Source organism: Monodon monoceros, unplaced genomic scaffold, assembly GCF_005190385.1.
Source record: "Monodon monoceros isolate NGI ecotype Baffin Bay Population unplaced genomic scaffold, NGI_Narwhal_1 Super_Scaffold_21, whole genome shotgun sequence".
NCBI lineage: Eukaryota > Metazoa > Chordata > Mammalia > Artiodactyla > Monodontidae > Monodon > Monodon monoceros.
In genome coordinates this window covers 4,618,735-4,640,271 of record NW_021703778.1, presented here as the reverse complement: position 1 = coordinate 4,640,271, position 21,537 = coordinate 4,618,735, and the positions used below count along the sequence as shown (strand labels likewise).

At 39.6% G+C, this 21,537-nt stretch overlaps 1 protein-coding gene across 1 annotated transcript in view; it reads left to right on the top strand.

Moving 5' to 3' along the window:
* Window positions 1–17,083, top strand: part of TMEM236 (transmembrane protein 236) — a 47,044-nt gene extending 29,961 nt beyond the window's left edge. The window contains exon 4 of the mRNA XM_029236223.1: window positions 16,518–17,083. Within this exon, the coding sequence (XP_029092056.1) occupies window positions 16,518–17,083 (566 nt within the window). The remainder of the gene's footprint in view (window positions 1–16,517) is intronic.
* Window positions 17,084–21,537: the final 4,454 nt, after the last annotated feature.

Below are 21,537 nucleotides of genomic sequence, written 5' to 3'. Positions count from 1 at the left end.
ATTTCCTTTTAAACCCTCCTTTTGCTATTTAGAAGAAGGAAGTTTCAGGAAAGTATGTCAGCTCTAGGATTTTTTTCCCCTTCTCAAGAAACAAGTAGCCATTTACCGGACTGGGAGTGAGAGAAGGGTAGAATTTCTGATTTATACCTTCTACAGAGGGACCAGCTGTCAGGATTAGGACAGTGTAGACCGAGCCAGAAACTGGACTGCAGTGGGTCCCTGTGTCAAAAGGCATGGGCCATCGGGTGCTGCCAGAACTGAGTTAGGACTCCCTTGAATTAGGACAGCTTTCCATGATTGTAACAATTTGGCGTTTAATTGTTAATTTTTTCCTAGGGAGGTAATAAAACGTGTGAACAATTTTAATACATAAAGTGAGATTTTTGAGAATTGCAAGATATTTTCAAAATAAATATTTTCAAGGACTCTAAGAGTAAGGGAACCTAAAGAATTCAGCATGCATTACTTTATAATAGCAACAAAATTGTATGGCCCCAGCAAGAAATTAAAGGCATAGGTCACTGCTTTTCAGTATCTTGATTTCCTTGTGCAGGATTGAAGAGAGTGACACAAGTTGTTGAGCTGGTGGCCAGACAGCCTTTTGTTTACATCGTGTATACATCAGTGGTAGAGTCCAGTGCATAGGGACACCAGTTTGCTCAGACTCTGCTTTCACAGGTGATTTTAGGCCCCCAAGTTCCCCCTTTTCAGGTGGGATGGATGTTCTAAAGCAGCGCTCCCCAACCTTTTTGGCACCAGGGACCGGTTTCGTGGAAGACAATTTTTCCACGGCCCCATGGGGGGCGGCAGATGAAGCTTCTCTCGCTCGCCCGCCGCTCCCCTCCTGCTGTGCGGCCCGGTTCCTAACAGGCCGAGGACCTGTACCCGTCTGTGGCCCGGCTGCTGGGGACCCCTACTCCAAAGTATGCTTCCTATGAACTCACAAACGCCTTCTTCTGGGAACCACTCATCGGCGCTTTCCCCTGCCTGGTGCCTCCTACTGCCGCCAGTGCCCGGGAGGCTTTTGAATCCCTTGAGCCACCCCTGGCACCCCTGGGGATGCCGGCCCGAGTCCAGGGGCTGTGCAGGCGCTGTGCCGCGCATGCGCGCACTCTGCTGGGCCCACAGCCAGCGGTCTTCCCTTACCGTTGAGCTGCACGGTTCCCAGGCTGCACTGCCAGGAGCTCCAAATGCCTTTCAGGGCTTCTTTACCAAATCAGTCCGTGGTCTCGCTTAAAGGGCTCCATCTAGCACCCAGGCCAGAGGATAGTCTGTGCAGGATTCCCAAGTCTTCCTGTGATGGGAGGGGATTGAGAGCATGGGGGCCGGGGTTGGGGGGAGGGCGGGTATTATTCAGCCTGGTTTTGACGCTTTGGCTTACCTGCCTTAGTGCAGATTTTTTTTTTCCCTCCAGAATGCGCATGGCTCCATCATGCTCATAGTCTCCGGAACAGGAATTCCTCCCATCTTTTATGCAGCAAATCTTTATGGAGGATCTGTTCCATACCAGACACTCCACTAGGCTCTGGGAGTGAAGTGATGGGTGAAAACAAGCAGAGCCCCCATTGCATGGAGCTCACTGTCTAGTGGGTGTGGTACCACGTTTCTGAAGGACACTAACAAATACCAATGATTAAAACTGAGGTAAGGGCTCGGAAGGCCACAGATCAGGCTCATTCCCACATGTGTCCATTTTTGTCACCCTGATTGGGCTCACACTGGGGATTCTAGCTCTGGTCTATATCCAAGCACTTAACTAGTAGAGGAATTTCAAACCACTTAGAAATCTAGAATTATTTATTGTATATATTAATGCATATTATATATTATATACTTATTACATTGTTAGCATAATTCATATTATCATTATTATAGTATACATAATATATTAATATAAATGTAGAAAAATAAGTTTTCTACTTATGTACTGTAAATTAAATTACATTCTCTCAAGAACAAATACTGTATGCTAACACATACATATGAAATCTACACACACAAAAAATGGTTCTGAAGAACCTAGGGGCAGGACAGGAATAGAGACGCAGACGTAGAGAATGGACTTGAGGACACAGGGAGGGGGAAGGGTAAGCTGGGACGAAGTGAGAGAGTGGCATGGACATATATACACTACCAAATGTAAAATAGATAGCTAGTGGGAAGCAGCCGTATAGCACAGGGAGATCAGCTCAGTGCTTTGTGAGCACCTAGAGGGTGGGATAGGGAGGGTGGGAGGGAGACGCAAGAGGGAGGAGATATGGGGATAGATGTATACGTATAGCTGATTCACTTTGTTATACAGCAGAAACTAACACGACAATGTAAAGCAATTATACTCCAATAAAGATGTTTAAAAAAGGAAAAAATAAATTAAAAAAATAAATTAATTACATTCTCTGATATAAACACATATCAAAGAGGAGAAGGACCAGAATATCCCAAATGAAAAGCTGAAGATTAGAAAATGAAGAAAGTTTTCTCAACCTTAACAAATGGAATTTTTAAGAATCGATAATATTGTCAGTTTTTAGCAATTTGTGTCCAGTATTATAGGGAAAGATGGTCTTTAAACTACCAAGCCTTCCTGCCGTGTCCTCAGACAAAAGAATTCCCTTAGAATTTCACATTGCCTAAAATTCAGAAATGAATTTATTTCTTGTCAGATTTATGCAATGCCTAGCAGGGAACTGGAACTGAACCTGAGGGCTTTTGAATTTACCAGATCACAATACAATGCCTTTTGTAAAGAAAGTTGTCACAGTTGTCTCACAACTGAGAATGTATGCCCAAGAAGTCTTGCAGAGCTGATGATAGGTTGAATTTTTTAGTATTATTAATTATTATTATTTGATGAAACCGTGCATACAGTTTTGAGCACAGAGAGTAGTACGCTGGTCAGTGTTTAAACAACCGTCTCTCCGGGTGGGGGTGGTGGGGAAGCCCTGATTTGTAGCATTTGCCAATTTTTTTCCGGCGTGAATACTCTCACAGTGACCAATTTACAGATACCAAGGTGGTATCGCTGAGCACTGATCACGGAGTTGAGAAGAGGTACACATGGCTATCAGCTGGTGCAAGCTGTCTCTGCCTGCATAGGGTATATCTGTGCAGTAGCATATTTCTTTGTGAACAGGCAAATCTAAGAATTAAAGAATTAGTCTCTGTTAGTTTGACACTATGTCTCCAAAGTTTGGACCTCCCCTGATATATGGGATACTGGGTAGCAGTGTAACTATAGCCAAAGTTTAACTGTAATCACTGTTTACTGCATTCTATTTTCTGTTCTCTTCTAATTCATTTAAAACAATTATTTAATGCACATAGGGCTGTTTCTCTGTGTCACGCACTATTTTAAATGCCTTACAAATGTTGACTCAATCCTTCATCATAACCATGCTGGGAGGTCGGCGCGGGGTTTCGTCATTATTACTTGGCAGTGACGTTACTTGTCTTCCCAACCTCAGACGTGCTCCTCAAAGGAAACTGTGTATAGACACAGGTCAGCGAGTTTAGTCAGTGGAGATGGTGAAAATAACAATGTTTGTAATTTGCATTTTAAACACTTAAGAGTATCAAAGTGTTTATTTTAGATGGAGTGTATTTTATTATTTATTTGTATATTTGTTTTATTTTATTTTTTTAAACATCTTTACTGGAGTATAACTGCTTTACATTGTGTTAGTTTCTGCTGTATAACAAAGTGAATCAGCTATACATATACATATATCCCCATATCTCCTCTTTCTTGCGTCTCCCTCCCACCCTCCCTATCCCACCACTCTAGGTGGTCACAAAGCACCCTGTTGATCTCCCTGTATTATGCGGCTACTTCCCACTAGCTATTTTACATTTGGTAGTATATATATGTCCATGCCACTCTCTCACTTTGTCCCAGCTTACCCTTCCCCCTCCCTGTGCCCTCAAGTTCATTCTCTACATCTGCGTCTCTATTCCTGTCCTGCCCCGAGGTTCTTCAGAACCATTATTTATTTATTTTTAGATTCCATATATATGTGTTAACATACAGTATTTGTTTTTCTTCTTCTGACTTACTTCACTCTGTATGACAGACTCTAGGTCCATCCACCTCACTACAAATAACTCTATTTTGTTTCCTTTTATGGCTGAGTAATATTCCATTGTATATATGTGCCACATCTTCTTTATCCATTCACCTGTCGATGGACACTTAGGCTGCTTCCATGTCCTGGCTATTGTAAATAGAGCTGCAATGAGCATTGTGGTACATGACTTTTTTTGAATTATGGTTTTCTCAGGGTATATGCCCAGGAGTGGAATTGCTGGGTCGTATGGTAGTTCTATTTTTCATTTTTTAAGGAAACTCCATACTGTTCTCCATAGTGGCTGTATCAATTTTCATTCCCACCAACAGTGCAAGAGGGTTCCCTTTTCTCCACACCCACTCCAGCAGTTATTGTTTATAGACTTGTTGATGATGGCCATTCTGACTGGTGTGAGGTGATACCTCACTGTAGTTTTGATTTGCATTTCTCTAATGATTAGTGATGTTAAGCATCCTTTCATGTGTTTGTTGGCAATCTGTATATCTTCTTTGGAGAAATGTCTGTTTAGGTCTTTTGCCCATTTTTGGATTGGGTTGTTTGTGTTTTTGATAGTGAGCTGCTTGTATATTTTAGAGATTAATCTTTTGTCAGTTGTTTTGTTTGCAAATATTTTCTCCCACTCTGAGTGTTGTCGTTTCATCTTGTTTATGGTTTCCTTTCCTGTGCAAAAGCTTTTAAGTTTCATTAGGTCCCATTTGTTTATTTTGTTTTTATTTCCATTTCTCTAGGAGGTGGGTCAAAAAGGATCTTGCTGTGATTTATGTCATAGAGTGTTCTGCATATGTTTTCCTCTAAGAGTTTTATAGTATCTGGCCTTACATTTAGGTCTTTAATCCATTTTGAGTTTATTTTTGTGTATGGTGTTAGAGAGTGTTTTAATTTCATTCTTTTACATGTAGTTCTCCAGTTTTCACAGCACCACTTATTGAAGAGGTTTTCATTTTCCATTGCATATTCTTGCCTCCTTTATCAAAGATAAGGTGACCATCTCTGTGTGGGTTTATCTCTGGGCTTTCTATCCTGTTCCATTGATCTATCTTTCTGTTTTTGTGCCAGTACCATACTGTCTTTATTACTGTAGCTTTGTAGTATAGTCTGAAGTCAGGGAGCCTGATCCCTCCAGCTCTGTTTTTCTTTCTCAAGATTGCTTTGGCTATTCGGGGTCTTTTGTGTTTCCATACAAATTGTGAAATTTTTGTTCTAGTTCTGTGAAAAATGCCATTGGTAGTTTGATAGGGATTGCATTGAATCTGTAGATTGCTTTGGGTAGTAGAGTCGTTTTCACAGTGTTGATTCTTCCAATCCAAGAACATGGTATATCTCTCCATCTGTTTATATCATCTTTAATTTCTTTCATCAGTGTCTTATAGTTTTCTGAGTACAGGTCTTTTGTCTCCTTTGATAGGTTATTCCAAGGTATCTTATTCTTTTTGATGCAATGGTAAATAGGAGTGTTTCCTTAATTTCTCTTTCAGATTTTTCATCATTAGTGTATAGGAATGCAAGAGATTTCGGTGCATTAATTTTGTATCCTGCTACTCTACCAAATTCATTGATTAGTTCTAGTAGTTTTCTGGTATCATCTTTAGGATTCTCTATGTATACTATTATCTCACCTGCAAACAGTGACAGTTTTACTTCTTTTCCAGTTTGGATTCCTTTTATTTCTTTTTTGTGTCTGATTGCTATGTCTAAAACTTCCAAAACTATGTTGAATGATAGTGGTGAGAGTGTGCAACCTTGCCTTTTTCCTGATCTTAGTGGGAATGGTTTCAGTTTTTCACCATTGAGAACAATGTTGGCTGTGGGTTTGTCATATATGGCCTTTATTATGTTGAGGTAAGTTCCCTCTGTGCCTACTTTCTGGAGAGTTTTTATCATAAATAGGTGTTGAATTTTGTCGAAAGCTTTTTCTGCATCTATTGAGATGATCATATGGTTTTTATCCTTCAGTTTGTTAATATGGAGTACCACATTGATTAATTTGCATATACTGAAGAATCCTTGCATTCCTGTGATAAACCCCACTTGATCATGGTGTATGATCCTTTTAATGTGCTGCTGCATTCTGTTTGCTAGTATTTTATTGAGGATTTTTGCATCTATGTTCATCAGTGATATTGGCCTGTAGTTTTCTTTCTTTGTGACATCTTTATCTGGTTTTGGTATCAGGGTGATGGTGGCCTCATAGAATGAGTTTGGGAGTGTTCCTCCCTCTGCTATATTTTGGAAGAGTTTCAGAAGGATAGGTGTTAGCTCTTCTCTAAATGATTGATAGAATTCGCCTGTGAAGCCATCTGATCCTGGGTTTTAGTTTGTTGGAAGATTTTTAATCACAGTCTCAATTTCAGTGCTTGTGATTGGTCTGTTTATATTTTCTATTTCTTCCTGGTTTGGTCTCGGAAGGTTGTGCTTTTCTAGGAATTTGTCCATTTCTTCTAGGTTGTCCATTTTATTGGCATATAGTTGCTTGTAGTAATCTCATGATCCTTTGTATTTCTGCAGTGTCTGTTGTTACTTCTTCGTTTTCATTTCTAATTCTGTTGATTTGAGTCTTCTCCCTTTTTTTCTTGATGAGTCTGGCTAATGGTTTATCAATTTTGTTTATCTTCTCAAAGAACCAGCTTTTGGTTTTATTGCTATCATTTATTGCTATCTTTGCTATCATTTCCTTCATTTCTTTTACATTTATTTCTGATCTGATCTTTATGATTTCTTTCCTTCTGCTAACTTTGGGGTTTTTTTGTTCTCCTGTCTCTAATTGCTTTAGGTGTAAGTTTAGGTTGTTTATTTGAGATGTTTCTTGTTTCTTGAGGTAGGATTGTATTGCTATAAACTTCCCTCTTAGAACTGCTTTTGCTGCATCCCACAGGTTTTGGACCATTGTGTTTTCATTGTCAGTTGTTTCTAGGTATTTTTAAAATTTCCTCTTTGATTTCTTCAGTGATCTCTTGGTTATTTAGTAGCGTATTGTTTAGCTTCCATGTTTGTAGTTTTTACACGTTTTTTTCCCTGTAATTGATATCTAGTGTCATAACATTGTGGTCAGAAAGATACTTGATACGATTTCACTTTTCTTAAAATTACCAAGGCTTGATTTGTGACCCAAGCTATGATCTATCCTGGAGAATGTTCCATGAGCACTTGAGAAGAAAGTGTATTCTGCTGTTTTGGGGTGGAATGCCCTATAAATATCAATTAAGTCCGTCTTGTTTAATGTATCATTTAAAGCTTGTGTTTCCTTATTTATTTTTATTTTGTTTGATCTGTCCATTGGTGAAAGTGGGGTGTTAAAGTCCCCTACTATGATTGTGTTACTGTTGATTTCCCCTTTTATGGCTGTTAGCATTTGCCTTATGTATTGAGGTGCTCCTATGTTGGGTGCATAAATATTTACAGTTGTTATATCTTCTTGGATTGATCCCTTGATCATTATGTAGTGTCCTTCTTTGTCTCTTGTAATAGTCTTTATTTTAAAGTCTATTTTGTCTGATACGAGAATTGCTACTCCAGCCTGCTTTTGATTTGCATTTGCATGGAATATCTTTTTCCATCCCCTCACTTTCAGTCTGTATGTGTCCCTAGGTCTGAAGTGTGTCACTTGTAGACAGCATATATATGGGTCTTGTTTTTGTATCCATTCAGCCAGTCTATGTCTTTTGGTTGGAGTATTTAATGCAATTACATTTAAGGTAGTTATCGATATGTTATGTTCCTATTACCGTTTTCTTAATAGTTTTGGGTTTGTTATTGTAGGTGTTTTCCTACTCTGTGTTTCCTGCCTAGAGAAGTTCCATTACCATTTGTTTTAAAGCTGGTTTCATGGTGCTGAATTCTCTTCTTTTGCTTGTCTGGAAAGGTTTTAATTTCTCTGTCCAATCTGAATGAGATCCTTGCTTGGTAGAGTAATCTCATTGCAGCTTTTTCCCTTTCATCACTTTAAGTATGTCCTGCCACTCCCTTCTGGCTTGCAAAGCTTCTGCTGAAAGATCAGCTGTTAACCTTATGGGGATTCCCTTGTATGTTATTTGTTGCTTTTCCTGTGCTGCTTTTAATATTGTTCTTTGTGTTTAATTTTTGATAGTTTGATTAATATATGTCTTGGTGTGTGCCTCCTTGGATTTATCCTGTATGGGACTCTCTGCACTTCCTGGACTTGATTGACTATTTCCTCTCCCATACTAGGGAAGTTTTCAACTATAACCTCTTCAAATATTTTCTCAGTCCCTTTCTTTTTCTCTTCTTCTTCTAGGACCTCTATAATTTGAATGCTGGTACATTTAATGTTGTCCCAGAGGTCTCTGAAAGTGTCCTCAATTCTTTTCATTCTTTTTCTTTTTTCTGCTGTGAGGTAGTTATTTCCACTATTTTATCTTCCAGGTCACTTATCTGTTCTTCTGCCTCAGTTAGTCTGCTATTGATTCCTTCTAGAGAATTTTTAATTTCATTTATTGTGTTGTTCATCATTGTTTGTTTGCTCTTTAGTTCTTCTAGGTCCTTGTTAAATGTTTCTTGTATCTTCTCCATTCTATTTCCAAGATTTTGGATCATCTTTACTATCATTACTCTGAATTACTTTTCAGGTAGACTGCCTATTTCCTCTTCATTTGTTAGGTCTGGTGGGTTTTTACCTTGCTCCTTCATCTGCTGCATGTTTCTCTGTCTCCCCATTTTGCTTAACTTGCTGTGTTTGGGGGTCTCCTTTTCACTGCCTGCAGGTTCATAGTTCCTGTTGTTTTTGGTGTCTGCCCCCAGTGGGTAAGGTTGGTTTAGTGGGTTGTATAGGCTCGCTCGTGGAGGGGACTAGTGCCTTTGTTCTAGTGGATGAGGCTGGATCTTGTCTTTCTGGTGGGCAGGTCCGAGTTTGGTGGTGTGTTTTGGGGTATCTGTGATCTTATTATGATTTTAGGCAGCCTCTCTGCTAATGGGTGGGGTTGTGTTCCTGTGTTGCTAGTTGCTTGGCATGGGGTGTCCAGCACTGGAGCTTGCTGGTCGTTGAGTGGAGCTGGGTCTTAGCGTTGAGATGGAGGTCTCTGGGAGAGCTGTCGCCGATTGACATTACGTGGGGCTGGGAGGTCTCTGGTGGACCAATGTCCTGAGCTCGGCTCTCCCACCTCCAAGGCCTAGGCCTGACACCCGGCCAAAGCACCAAGACCCTGTCAGCCACATGGCTCAGAAGAAAAGGGACAAAAAAAAAAAAGAAGAAATAAAATAAAAGTAATTAAAATTTAAAAAAATTAAATATTATTAAAATAAAAAAGCAATTAAAAAATAACAGAGCAAGCAAACCAATAAACAAATCCACCAGTGATAACAAGTGCTAAAATCTAATCTAAAGTAGACATATAAATCAGAAACTAGTCAGTCGCATACAGCAACCCCAAGTCTACAATTGCTCCCAAAGTCCACCGCCTCAATTTTGGGATGAGTCATTGTCTATTCATGTATTCCACAGATGCAGGTACATCAAGTTGACTGTGGAGCTTTAATCCACTGCTCCTGAGGCTGCTGGGAGAGATTTCCCTTTCTCTTCTTTGTTCGCACAGCTCCTGGGGTTCAGCTTTGCATTTGGCCCTGCCTCTGCGTGTAGGTCACCTGAGGGCATCTGTTCTTGGCTCAGACAGGACGGGGTTAAAGGAGCCGCTGATTCGGGGGCTCTGGCTCACTCAGGCCGGGAGGAGGGAGGGGTGCGGATGCGGGGCGAGCCTGCGGCGGCAGAGGCCACCATGTCATTGCACCAGCCTGAGGCGCGCCGTGCGTTCTCCCGGGGAAGTTGTCCCTGGATCCCGGGACCCTGGCAGTGGCGGGCTGCACAGGCTCCCCGGAAGGGGGGTGTGGAGAGTGACGTGTGCTCGCACACAGGCTTCTTGGTGGCGGCAGCAGCGGCCTTAGCGTCTCCTGCCCGTCTCTGCGGTCCGAGCTTTTAGCTGTGGCTCGCACTCGTCTCTGGAGCTTCTCTAAGCAGCGCTCTGAATCCCCTTTCCTGGCGCAGCAGGAAACAAAGAGGGAAGAAAAAGTCTCTTGCCTCTTCGGCAGCTCCAAACTTTTCCCCGGACTCCCTCCGGGCTAGCCGTGGTGCACTAACCCCCTGCAGGCTGTATTCGCGCCGCCAACCCCAGTCCTGTCCCTGCGCTCCGACCGAAGCCCAAGCCTCAGCTCGCAGCCCCGCCCGCCCCGGCGGGTGAGCAGACAAGCCTCTCGGGCTGGTGAGTGCCGGTCGGCACCGATCCTCTGTGCGGAAATCTCCCCGCTTTGCCTTCCGCACTCCTGTTGCTGCGCTCTCCTCCGCGGCTTCGAAGCTCCCCACTCTGCCACCCGCAGTCTCCACCCGCGAAGGGGCTTCTAGTGTGTGGAAACCTTTCCTCCTTCACGGCTCCCTCCCACTGGTGCAGGTCCCGTCCCTATTCTTTTGTCTCTGTTTTTTCTTTTTCCTTTTGCCCTACCCAGGTACGTGGGGACTTTCTTGCCTTTTGAGAGGTCTGAGGTCTTCTGCCAGCGTTCAGTAGGTGTTCTGTAGGATTTGTTCCACATGTAGATGTATTTTTGGGGAGGAAGGTGATTTACACGTTTTCCTCCTCCGCCATCTTGAAGGTCCTCATTATTTTTTTAATCTCAAAAAGTACTTTGACTGAAAGTGCTTCATATGTTTTTAAAAATTTTTTCATAAGACTGTGACTTTTCTTCTATTTCTGATTTTTTTTTTTTTTGTCTCAGCATGTTATATTTAAATCATTAGCAGTTTTCTTTCTCTAGACCATTTTCCTCTAAGGGAAAAATTGATTTCAGGGACTGTGCATCAAAATTAGTCATACTTTTCCTGAATGAGTCTTTAATTTGATCTTCTGGTTGCTGTGAGTTGAGTAACAACCTCATTTCACATCAGCTGCCTTGATGGCCTCAAGAACCTCTTTGATGAACCCCCAGGTCCTCTCTAGCTCCCGTGCCCTGCATTGTCCTCATCTTTGGTGAACTTAGAATAAACTTAGAATCAAGTCCAAAACGTTTATCGTGGCCCATTAGCTCCACATCAGCTGGCTTTGCCACGGACAGTGTTGTCTAGTGCTTAAGGGTCTGAGGTTCACGCTCCATCCCTCTCCTTGCTCGCTGTGTGACCCTGGAAACAATCCTTAATCTCCCTCTGCCTCAGCTTACTCATCTTTAAAATGGAAACATAATAGTATCTACATCATAGAGGTTTATTGTTATTATTATTATTATATTGTAGTATAGTTGATTTATAATATTGTGTTAGTTTCAGGTGTATAGCAAAGTGATTCAGTTATATATATTGTATATATTTCAGATTCTTTTCCCTAATAGGTTATTACAAGATGTTGAATATAGTTCCCTGTGCTCTATGGTAAATCCTTACTTCTTATCTGTTTTATATATAGTAGTTTGTATCTGTTAATCTCATATTCCTAATTTCTTTCCCCCCACACCTTTCCCCTTTGTTAGCCACATCATAGAGTTTTTCTAAGGATGAAGTGAATGGATGCATAGAAAGGGCTTAGAAGGGCACCTGGTATGGAGAAGACACTTAGTAAGTCTTAGCTTCTCTCCTCTTCTTCGCTCTCTTGCCCCCCACCAGCCCCTCACCACACTCTTCTCCTTTCAGCTCATTTTAGCTGAAGGAGCTTTACACCTACTCTTCCTAACACCTGGAAATTTCCTTTCTCCATTCTCACATAATTCATTCCTATTTGTTCTTCAGTCTCTGCTTAACTGTCACTTCCCAGATCCAGGGGGCGGAGTGGTGAAGGCAGGGACATTATCCACTGCATTATTCTCAATGCCCAGCCTAAGCTTGGAACAGCACTCTACAGTGTGTCTGCTAACAGCAGACAGCTTGGGTGTCCAAGTGTTCTAGCCCTTAACCAACATCAGGCGCAGTCTTTTGGCCGTGCCATGCGGGGATCTTAGCTCCCCAACCAGGGGTCGAACCTGTGCCCCCTGCAGTGGAAGGTGAAGTCTTAACCACTGGACCACGAGGGAAGCCCCCGTCAGGAGCGGTTTTGAAGCTGTTGTTTGGAGAGGCAGTTTTGAAGCCTGTCCTCCTACTAACGGCGCTACCTAGCACTCGCCTGCTGTTGGCACTTGAGTCCAGCCCCCTTCTCCCTCAAAAAGGCCATTTTACCCCTAAGCTGAGATTTCCCTTTTCCAAGTTGCCTTTATACAGTGAAATTTTTGAATGAATAAAATTAAAATGTTGATTTCATTTTAAAAGTTCATTTTTAGTAGCAGCATCATTCCTGTCTTGTTTTTAGGTGCCCTTTTTTGTGATTCTTCTCTCTTCTTTTGCTCTCTTTTTATTTAAATAACTTTTATTGCTTTCTTTTTCTCTTTGCAAGAGGAATACATGTCACTCTAGAAAATTCCTCACTACTGATTTGTTATGTTGTACTTACACTTTCCCTGTAAGTGATCTAAAACTTTGGGGGAACAAGTTAGAGATAGAAATACATCACTGTGAAGAAATAATAAAGCAAAAGAGGTGTGAGTTACCTACTTAAACATTTATCTGTTATCAAAATTGCATTTCCTGGGCTTCCCTGGTGGCGCAGTGGTTGAGAGTCCGCCTGCCAATGCAGGGGACACGGGTTCGTGCCCCGGTCCGGGAATATCCCACATGCCGCAGAGTGGCTGGGCTCGTGAGCCATGGCTGCTGAGTCTGCGCGTCCGGAGCCTGTGCTCCGCAACGGGAGAGGCCACAGCAGTGAGAGGCCTGCGTACCGCAAAAAAAAAAAAAAAAAAAAATTGCATTTCCTTATTTATTTGGCGTGCACGGTGAGGATATAAAGTTGTTTTGGCGGCTGGCATCAGCTGTGGGGAACTACGCAGCAGGCCTGCTATTTTTACTTTTCATTTTTTATGTGTTGTATTTCTTTCTTTTAAAATTAATTAATTAATTAAGTTTTTGGCTGTGTTGGGTCTTCATTGCTGTGCACAGGCTTTCTCTAGTTGCAGCGAGTGGGGGCTACTCTTCATTGTGGCGCATGGGCTTCTCGTTGCAGTGGCTTCTCTTGTTGCGGAGCACGGGCTTCTAGGCACACGAGCTTCAGTAGTTGTGGCACACTGGCTCAGTACTTGTGGCTCTTGGACTCTAGAGAGTAGGCTCAGTAGTTGCAGCACACAGGCTTAGTTGCTCCACAGCATGTGGGATCTTCCTGGACCAGGGTTCGAACCCATGTCCCCTGCATTGGCAGGCGGACCAGGGAAGACCTCTACTTTTTGCAGGGCAACGTGAGCCTTTAAGGAAGTGAGTAGATTGCTCTCTTTGTGTTGATATCTTTTACAGATTTTGCACAAGTAAATATAATTTTCCTCAAATAGAAACCCTGACAACTAACAGCAACAATAAAAAGAATTCCAGCTATAAGTGGAAATTTTAAAAATAATAATTTGGAGGGAAACTAATCATGGAGCCGAAGGGAATAGTATTGAATACATGAAGGTTTATGTGACTGGAGGATAAACTTGCTGGTCTGTTCTAATGACCAAATGAATTCTTAACATCCTTAGCTCTACCCTGCCCTTTGGGAGGCCAGCAGAGCTTTCCAGCTCATAGTTATAATGCTTCTTACTTGGAAAGAGGACAGCAGAGACCCTAAACTAGTCCACAAATCTAAACTAGTCCCTAATGAGCCGTGGAGAAATATGAGGCTGATTTTACCAAATACACATGGATTAGGGCTTTTGTATTTCATTAAAAATGAACCCTAGCTAAGAATTCGTTGTTTGTACCAACAGCTCTTATCCTCAGATATTACGGCTCCCAATGACTGTTTAAAAAATGTTATTGTGTCACTTCTTAGATTGCACTTCCTGGCTTTGAAACAATGCTGAATTTGCAGTCATCCTCAAAAGCCCAAATTATGTGCTTTGTTCCTCATATTGCCAAAGGAATTTGGATTTTCATTTGAACACCTTGATCTACTACGAGAGGTGAAGGAGAGTGCTCTAAGACTTGACACACTCTAAGAAACGTATTTTCTATATTGATTTTTTTTTGGTGAAGTAAGAGATACAATTGATGCAAGTGAGCATCTGAGTTTAAAAACAGATGATATTATGATTGTTAAAATAATAGTAATTAGCATATATTTTTCTCTCTTGAATGTAATTTATCAGAATGATTCCTTTCTCTGTCTGCCTTACTTCATTAAGTATGATAATCTCTAGGTCCATCCATGTTGCTGCAAGTGGCATTATTTTTCTCTTTTTCATAAATTATTTTTTATGGCTGAGTAATATTCCATTGGCGTATGATATCACTTATGTGTGGAATCTAATTTTAAAAACAACACAAATGAACTTATTTACAAAACAGAAACAGACTCACAGATCTCAAAATCAAACTTATGGTTACCAAAGGGGAAACATAGGGGGAAGGGATAAATTATGAAATTGGGATTAACAGATATACACTACTGTATATAAAATAGATAACTAACAAGGACCTACTGAGCACAGGGACCTACTAGAGCACAGGGAACTCTACTCAATATTCTGTAATAACCTATATGGGAAAAGAATCTGAAAAGGAATGAATATACATATATATATATAACTGAATCACTTTGCTGTACACCTGAACTGACAAAACATTATAAATCAACTATATTCCAATTTAAAAAAAAAGATTCCTACTCATGCCACTGTGACATCTAAGTTTGATAAGGAAGTTTCTAAGGGTCATGGTTCCTAACATTTATTTATATTATTAAATGATTCATACCAGAAGCAAATAATATCTCATCAAGAATTTATTTTTTACTTGATAAATATAATCAATTCACACTTAAAATTTAAAAATAATTAATTGTATAGAAAGAAAACTGAGGTTTGTCCTTTAAACAACTCCTACTTATAGTAAGCAAGCCTTTTATTAGTCATTAATCATAATAACTTATTTGTTTTAAAATGTTTTCACTTCAGCTCAGTACATCTCAACAACTTTTATTGACTTTGTGTCTTTAACCTTTAGAGCTATTCCATCTAATGACTCCCTTTAAATTTTGTCTTATCAAGTAATGTGGCAGCTCAGCACATTTGCTGAGTAAACTTTGTCAAGACCTGAGAAATTCGTTAGCAATGAAAACGGTGCTTAAGTGTTCAAATATTTGGAAAATAATGTGCTAGTCCTTTCATGTAGAAAAATCATACCATCAACAGTTAGTAAGTTCTGAGATTTGAGCTTCCTTCATAACCCCAACCTCAACACCCATGTGTATACAGAGAGCCACACACATTCCCTCTCTCTCTCTCTCCTTCTTTCTCTTTCTCTCTCTCTCTCTCTCTCTCTCTCTCTCTCTCACACACACACACACACACACACACACACACTCACTCACTTTATGATGTTAATGAGGAAACGCCCTACTCATTCAGATGACTGACATGTTGACCAGCCACAGCTTCATGGTCACAAATGAGATACTTTAGTCTAACCCATCGCACTGACGAGTTCAAAAACTCTGGGGGAAAGAACAGCTTAAGAATCTTGGATACAGAATGTTATCCTTCACTAAGGCTCTCTCGTGCTCTCTCATGATCATGCCCAAAAGACCCTCTTAGCACCAGACTCTAAGCTTGGCGATCTGGGTTGTAGTGATCTCTGTGGGCGTCTTATAAAATAAGATTGGACCATTGAACTTTTGATTCATTTGATTTTATGATATGTATCTGTTTTATAATTAGCATGTGATGTATTGCCTCTAGAAAGTGCTAGCAGCCATAAAGTTAAGGGATTGTCAATTGGGGTCAAACAAGTCTGGGCGTGAATTCCAGCTCTGCCCATTCCTAACTGTGTATTTGAATTTAGGCATCACTTCACCTCTTGTACTCCAGTTTCCATATTTATCGAATGGGATAGTAATCCCTATCTCTCACCTTTTTATCTGAGGATTAAATGAGATAATGTGTGAAAGTGCTTACTTAGCTCAGTAACCAGTAATGGCTATTATTCTGAAATGGTAAAAATGACTTAGGATCCATACCCAGGGAAATACAAAGACACAAAGAGCCTTCTCTGCCTCTGTTTTTTTTGCACTGTGCTACTCATTGCTATCTTGAAATTCCATGTGTGAAACAGACCTCAAATAAGAGAACACTTAAATTTCATTTTTAAATTTAAATAAAATTTTAAATTTACATAAAAATTTAAATATCTCACTTTAAATAAAAATTTTAAAATCACAGGTAAATAAAAATCTAGTTTAAATAACAATTAAATTTTAATTTAAATAACAATTAAAAACTTACATTTTAATTTAAATAAAAATTTAAATTTAAATAAAATTGAAAGAAAAGTTAAATTCTAAATAAAAATTTAAAATTTAAATAAAAATTTAAATTTAAATAAAATTAGAGAAAAGTTAAATTCTAAATAAAAATTTAAAGTTAAAATGTAAATAAATCAACTTATTGCAGGTAACGAAGACAGGCACATCCACACGACCAGTTTGCCGCAAATAAAAACTGTGACGGATGAATTGAGGCAAAATGAAGAAAACCTGACACCTTCGCAGCCAGCCAAGAGGACCCAGCTGTCATGGCTACCAGGAGCCACAACAGGGGGCTCGACTCCTGAGCTGGAGGGACCCCAAGAGCCCACCTTCGAACAGGGAATCCTGAGAATGATGTCGCAGCAGGATGTGCGCGCTGAGATCTTCCTCTGGAGCTTTCTGCTGTGGTCAGACACCATAGAAATGGTGCGGGTGGCCGGGCACCCCAACGTGTACAAGTCAGGCTGGGTCTACCCCGTCTACATCTTCAGTTTCATTTCTCTTCTTCGAATGATACTGACTCCCCGGAACCCACTTCTGAATTCCCTGGGCATCGTGCTCCAGGATCTACCCTTTATCTTTGTTAGACTTAGTTTAATCATTGGCCTGGGAACGATCACACCCATCTTGGGCCTTTGTAAAAATGTACTCGTGACTCTCTCTTATGTTTACTTCAATTACTTAACCAAATTCAGGATTTTCTCTCTTTGAGATATCTTTTTAACAAGGAAATGTCCCATAGTCAAACCTCTTTGTTATGCACATGCATGCATTTATAATCTTTTTGGGGGGCAGGAATAAATTTTTGCGCTATAGGAAGAAATGAAGAATAGATGCTAGAGAAAAAAACTATTTTTAAAAACTGTAGCATATCAATTTTTAAGATGTATACAAATGGTGCTAAATTTAAGCAAAGTTATAGTCTTCTAAGTTGGTTCCCCTTGATCTCTAGAAAATGTTAATAGTTAATTTTAGTTACGTATTCTGCACTTTTTCTAAAAGCACCCTTCAATAAAGCCTCTTAAAAATTAGAACATGTTTTCCCACTAAGTTAGTCCAAGAATGAAATTTTTTTATTGTTTATATAAAGTGCATCACAAGAATTAATTAGTTAAAATTAATTTTAGGAAATACACTTGTAATTATGGAATAATGTTTAGATTCTTTAAAAACATTTGAATTGTAGTTTTAGGGTCTCCTTCAAATATGGAATTATGCTTTTTATTCTGCTGTGGCAAACGACTTTTATGTAATCAATTGGTTTCAGCATAGAAAGCAGTAAATTTAGTTTCAGACATTTGACTCAGTTTAATATAATGAAGTCAAGGTACACCAGTAAGACCTAGATGAAGTTTTATAATAGGAAGCCATTAATTGAAGAGGGAGATTTCAAAGTAGAAGAATATCTTATTTGCGGAATTGGATACCATCATGAAAACAGTCAGGTACGAGCCCTGTTTAAAATTAGAAGTTCAACTTACAAATATAACAGCAAATGCATTAGTGTCTTATGTGATAATAAATAATGGTTATCCTGATGTTAAATAATTAGATACAGAATTATGCGATTTGCTTTCATATGTTGGGATGCTCTCAGATACTCATAGCAGGGGCTATCCATTCTGCATACATTTTCAGATGCTAGAAAGATTTCTGAGAGGCTTATGTGTGCAGAGTAATGTTTAACATAGGCATTCTCTGCAGTGATCTGTGATAACAAATAGCCTAAAGAATGGATAACTGAACTTGCCTGTCACTCCACCAAATCCCCCAATCTCACTCTCCCCTTATGCTTTATGGTTTTTCCTTACACCGTAAGAGGAGATCTATTCACAGTTGTTGAAAGCTTAGCTTCTGGCTTTATGACTTGGGGCGAAATCTTTGACTACTGTAAACCCCAGTTTCCACATCTAAAAGATGAGCATATTACTAATACTTTAATAGGGTTAAATAGTACTTTATAGGATCGAGAGGATTAACCGAGATAGGGAATGTTCCCGTTACATTGTCTGGCGAACTATAATAACCCAATGAATACTAAATATTTTAATTGTACCCTATAGAGAAACAGGTAGCTTAAAGCATTGTTTAAATTTTCCTGTTTTATTCTTTTCTGTGTTCTACTTACCCTCTGGGAATAATAATTTAAATCATGCATTTGTGAAAAGTAAAATATAAAATCTTCAGATTACCTCAGACCATAATTTTTCATCAAGTAGTATTATGTCCAGAAGTGAGTAATCCACTGAATATACAGATTAAAGTTGAAGTATATAAGTATTCATTCATCAGGCATTGGAGTGTCCCTCCTGTGAGTTCTCATAGAACCCTAACTATAGCACTTTTTTAAGACTTTCATTATGTGTTTTACTTTTCTGAGTTCCCCATTAATCTTTAAATTCCTTAAAGAAAGACCCGAGTATATCTTGTTTAACAATGTATCTTTATCTTCTTCTGTCAATCCCACAGAAACTTACAATACTTATAATTCTAAAAAAATTATCATATAAATAATTTCTTTCAAGTCATACCATGATAATCTTCTTTATGAAGAATTTATAACCAAGTAGTTGACTCTAATATTCTTAAATATGAAAATATTTTACATACATTTATATTTATCTTTGTATTGGAATTTATAGAGTGAAAAATGCTCAGATAAGCTGAAAAGTATTACTTATTTGAGTTTAGAATGCATTTTGTATCTAATATTTGAATATGAATATGCCTGATATTTTGGAAAGTGGCAACACTTTGTATAAATAATGAAGGCGTGTACAAAAGGCTCCATGTAGGAGGAAAATTATTGAGTATGTAGTTTAATTTAATAGTTTACTAAGGGTGTACACATGTATATAAAGTTCAAGTCTATGGTATTTAATAGGCATTGCAGCAAATTTGAATGAAACATTGGTAGTTCTACACTGTGTGATTAAACGTTATGCTATTAAAATTATATTGTAATTCTCATTGCTTCTAATGATTTTTGGTATTAAGACCCATGTAGCTTTTGTGTCCTTATAAAAAGTTATGAAGTTAACTTAACATATAGATTAAAATTAAATGGATGGAGAAAAATATACCATGCTAACATTAATCAGAAGAAAGTAGAAGTACTTATATTAATTTCAGACAGACCAGACTTCAAAGTAAGGAAATTTTTCGAGGGTTAAGAAAGGCATCATTACATAATAATAAAGGAGTCAATTCTCCAAGGAGACATAATCCTTAATGTGTATACACCTACAGAGCATCAAACCACATAAGGCAAAAACTGATAGAAATGCAGAGAAATAGATGAAACCACTATTATAGTTGGAAACTTCAACACCCCTCTCTCAGAAATGGACAGTTCCAGCAGTCAGAAAATCAGTAAAGACATAGTTGAACTCAATGACACTATCAATCAACTGGATATAATTGACATCTACAGCCTACTTCATCTGATAAAAGCAGAATACACATTCTTCTCAAGCTCACAAGGAACATTTACCAAAATAAACCACATTCTGGGGCATAACAGAAACTAACAAATTTAAAAGAATAGAAATAATATAATGTCTGTTCTCATAATGGAATTTAATTAAAAATCAGTAACAGGTAATAGAAAAATCTCCAATTATGTGGATATTAAACGTTTCTAAATAACACATGGGTCAAAGAAGAAATCTCAAGAGAAATTAAAATATATTTTGGAGTAAATAAAAATGAAAACAAAACATCGAAATGTGTAGAACGTAGCATAAGCAGTGTTTAGATGGAAACTTATAATATTGAATGCACATATTAGAAAAGAAAGCTCTACAGTCAATAAATTAAGTTTCCACCTTGGGAAACTAGTAAAAGGAGAGCAAATGAAATGCCATGTAAGGGGAGGAAAAGAAATAATAAGAATTAGAGCAGAAATCAGTGAAATTGAAAACAGAAAATCAATAGAGAAATCAATAAAACTACAGCCTGGCTCTTTGAAAAGATTGTTAAAATTGTTATGCCTCTAGCCATGCAAACTAAGAAAAAAAGAGAAGACACAAATTAGCAACATCAGAAATTAAAGAGGGGACATCACTACAGATCTCACTGAAATTAAAAGGATAACAAAGGAATGCTATGAACAATTCTATGTCCACAAATTAGACGACCTAGACAAAGTGGATCAACTCCTTGAAAGAAGCAATCTGTCAAAACTCACACAGGAAGAAATAGATGATCTGAATAGGCCTATACTGAGTAAAGAAATTGAATCAATAATTAATATCCTTCCAAAACAGAAAGCACCAGGTACAGATGGGTTCACTGGTGAATTCTACTTAACTTTTAAGGAAGAAATGATACCAATTCTCTGCAATCTCTTTGAAGAGGACAGAAGAGGAAGGAATATTTCCTAACTCATTCCACACAGCCAGCATTATCGTAATACTAAAACCATACAAAAATATTACAAGAAAACTACAGAACAATATCTCTCATGAACATTGAGGCAAAAATCCTCAACAAAATATTAGCAAATCAAATACAAAAAGATATAAAAAGAGGGAGGCAGAGTCAAGATGGCTGCACGGAAGGATGCAGAGTTCCTGTCTCCCCACAGGTAGGGCACCTGCCGGTTGCTGTTGGGAGACCTCAGCACCCAAGGAGATGGGAGGAACCCCCGAGAGACTGGGTAGGACATGGGGGGAAGTGAGGAGGTAGGAGAAGTGGAGGCTGTACAGGACTGGTGCCCCGAGGGGTGGCTGAGAGAGGGGAGGGGTTCCCATGTCTGGAGGGACCCTGGGAGGGCTCAAAGGATAAGGGGGGAGTGTGCCTAGTATGTCCCCTGCCCAATCAGCTCTGGGAAGCCTGCTGGGCTCCTGGGCCAGGTCCTCCACCCTCTGAAGGCCTCCTCCAGGCTGCCTGGGTCCTCGGGGCCTAGGAGGGAGATGGGGGGTGGGGGAGCAAGGAGAGGCGGATGGAGAGGGGCCCTCCAGGATCGGAGGATCAGGGGAGGTGCACAGGGTGTTTCCCCTGACACTTGGGCCCAGGGAGCCTGGGTCCCAGACCTGGACCTGGCCCTTCACCCTCCAAGGCCAGAGGCATTCCTTGGCCCTTCCTGCACGTTGAGACTAAGCCCCACACCCCCGAACCCCCAGGGCCTTTTGTGGCCCTGGGGGTCCTAAGCATAGGCCCTG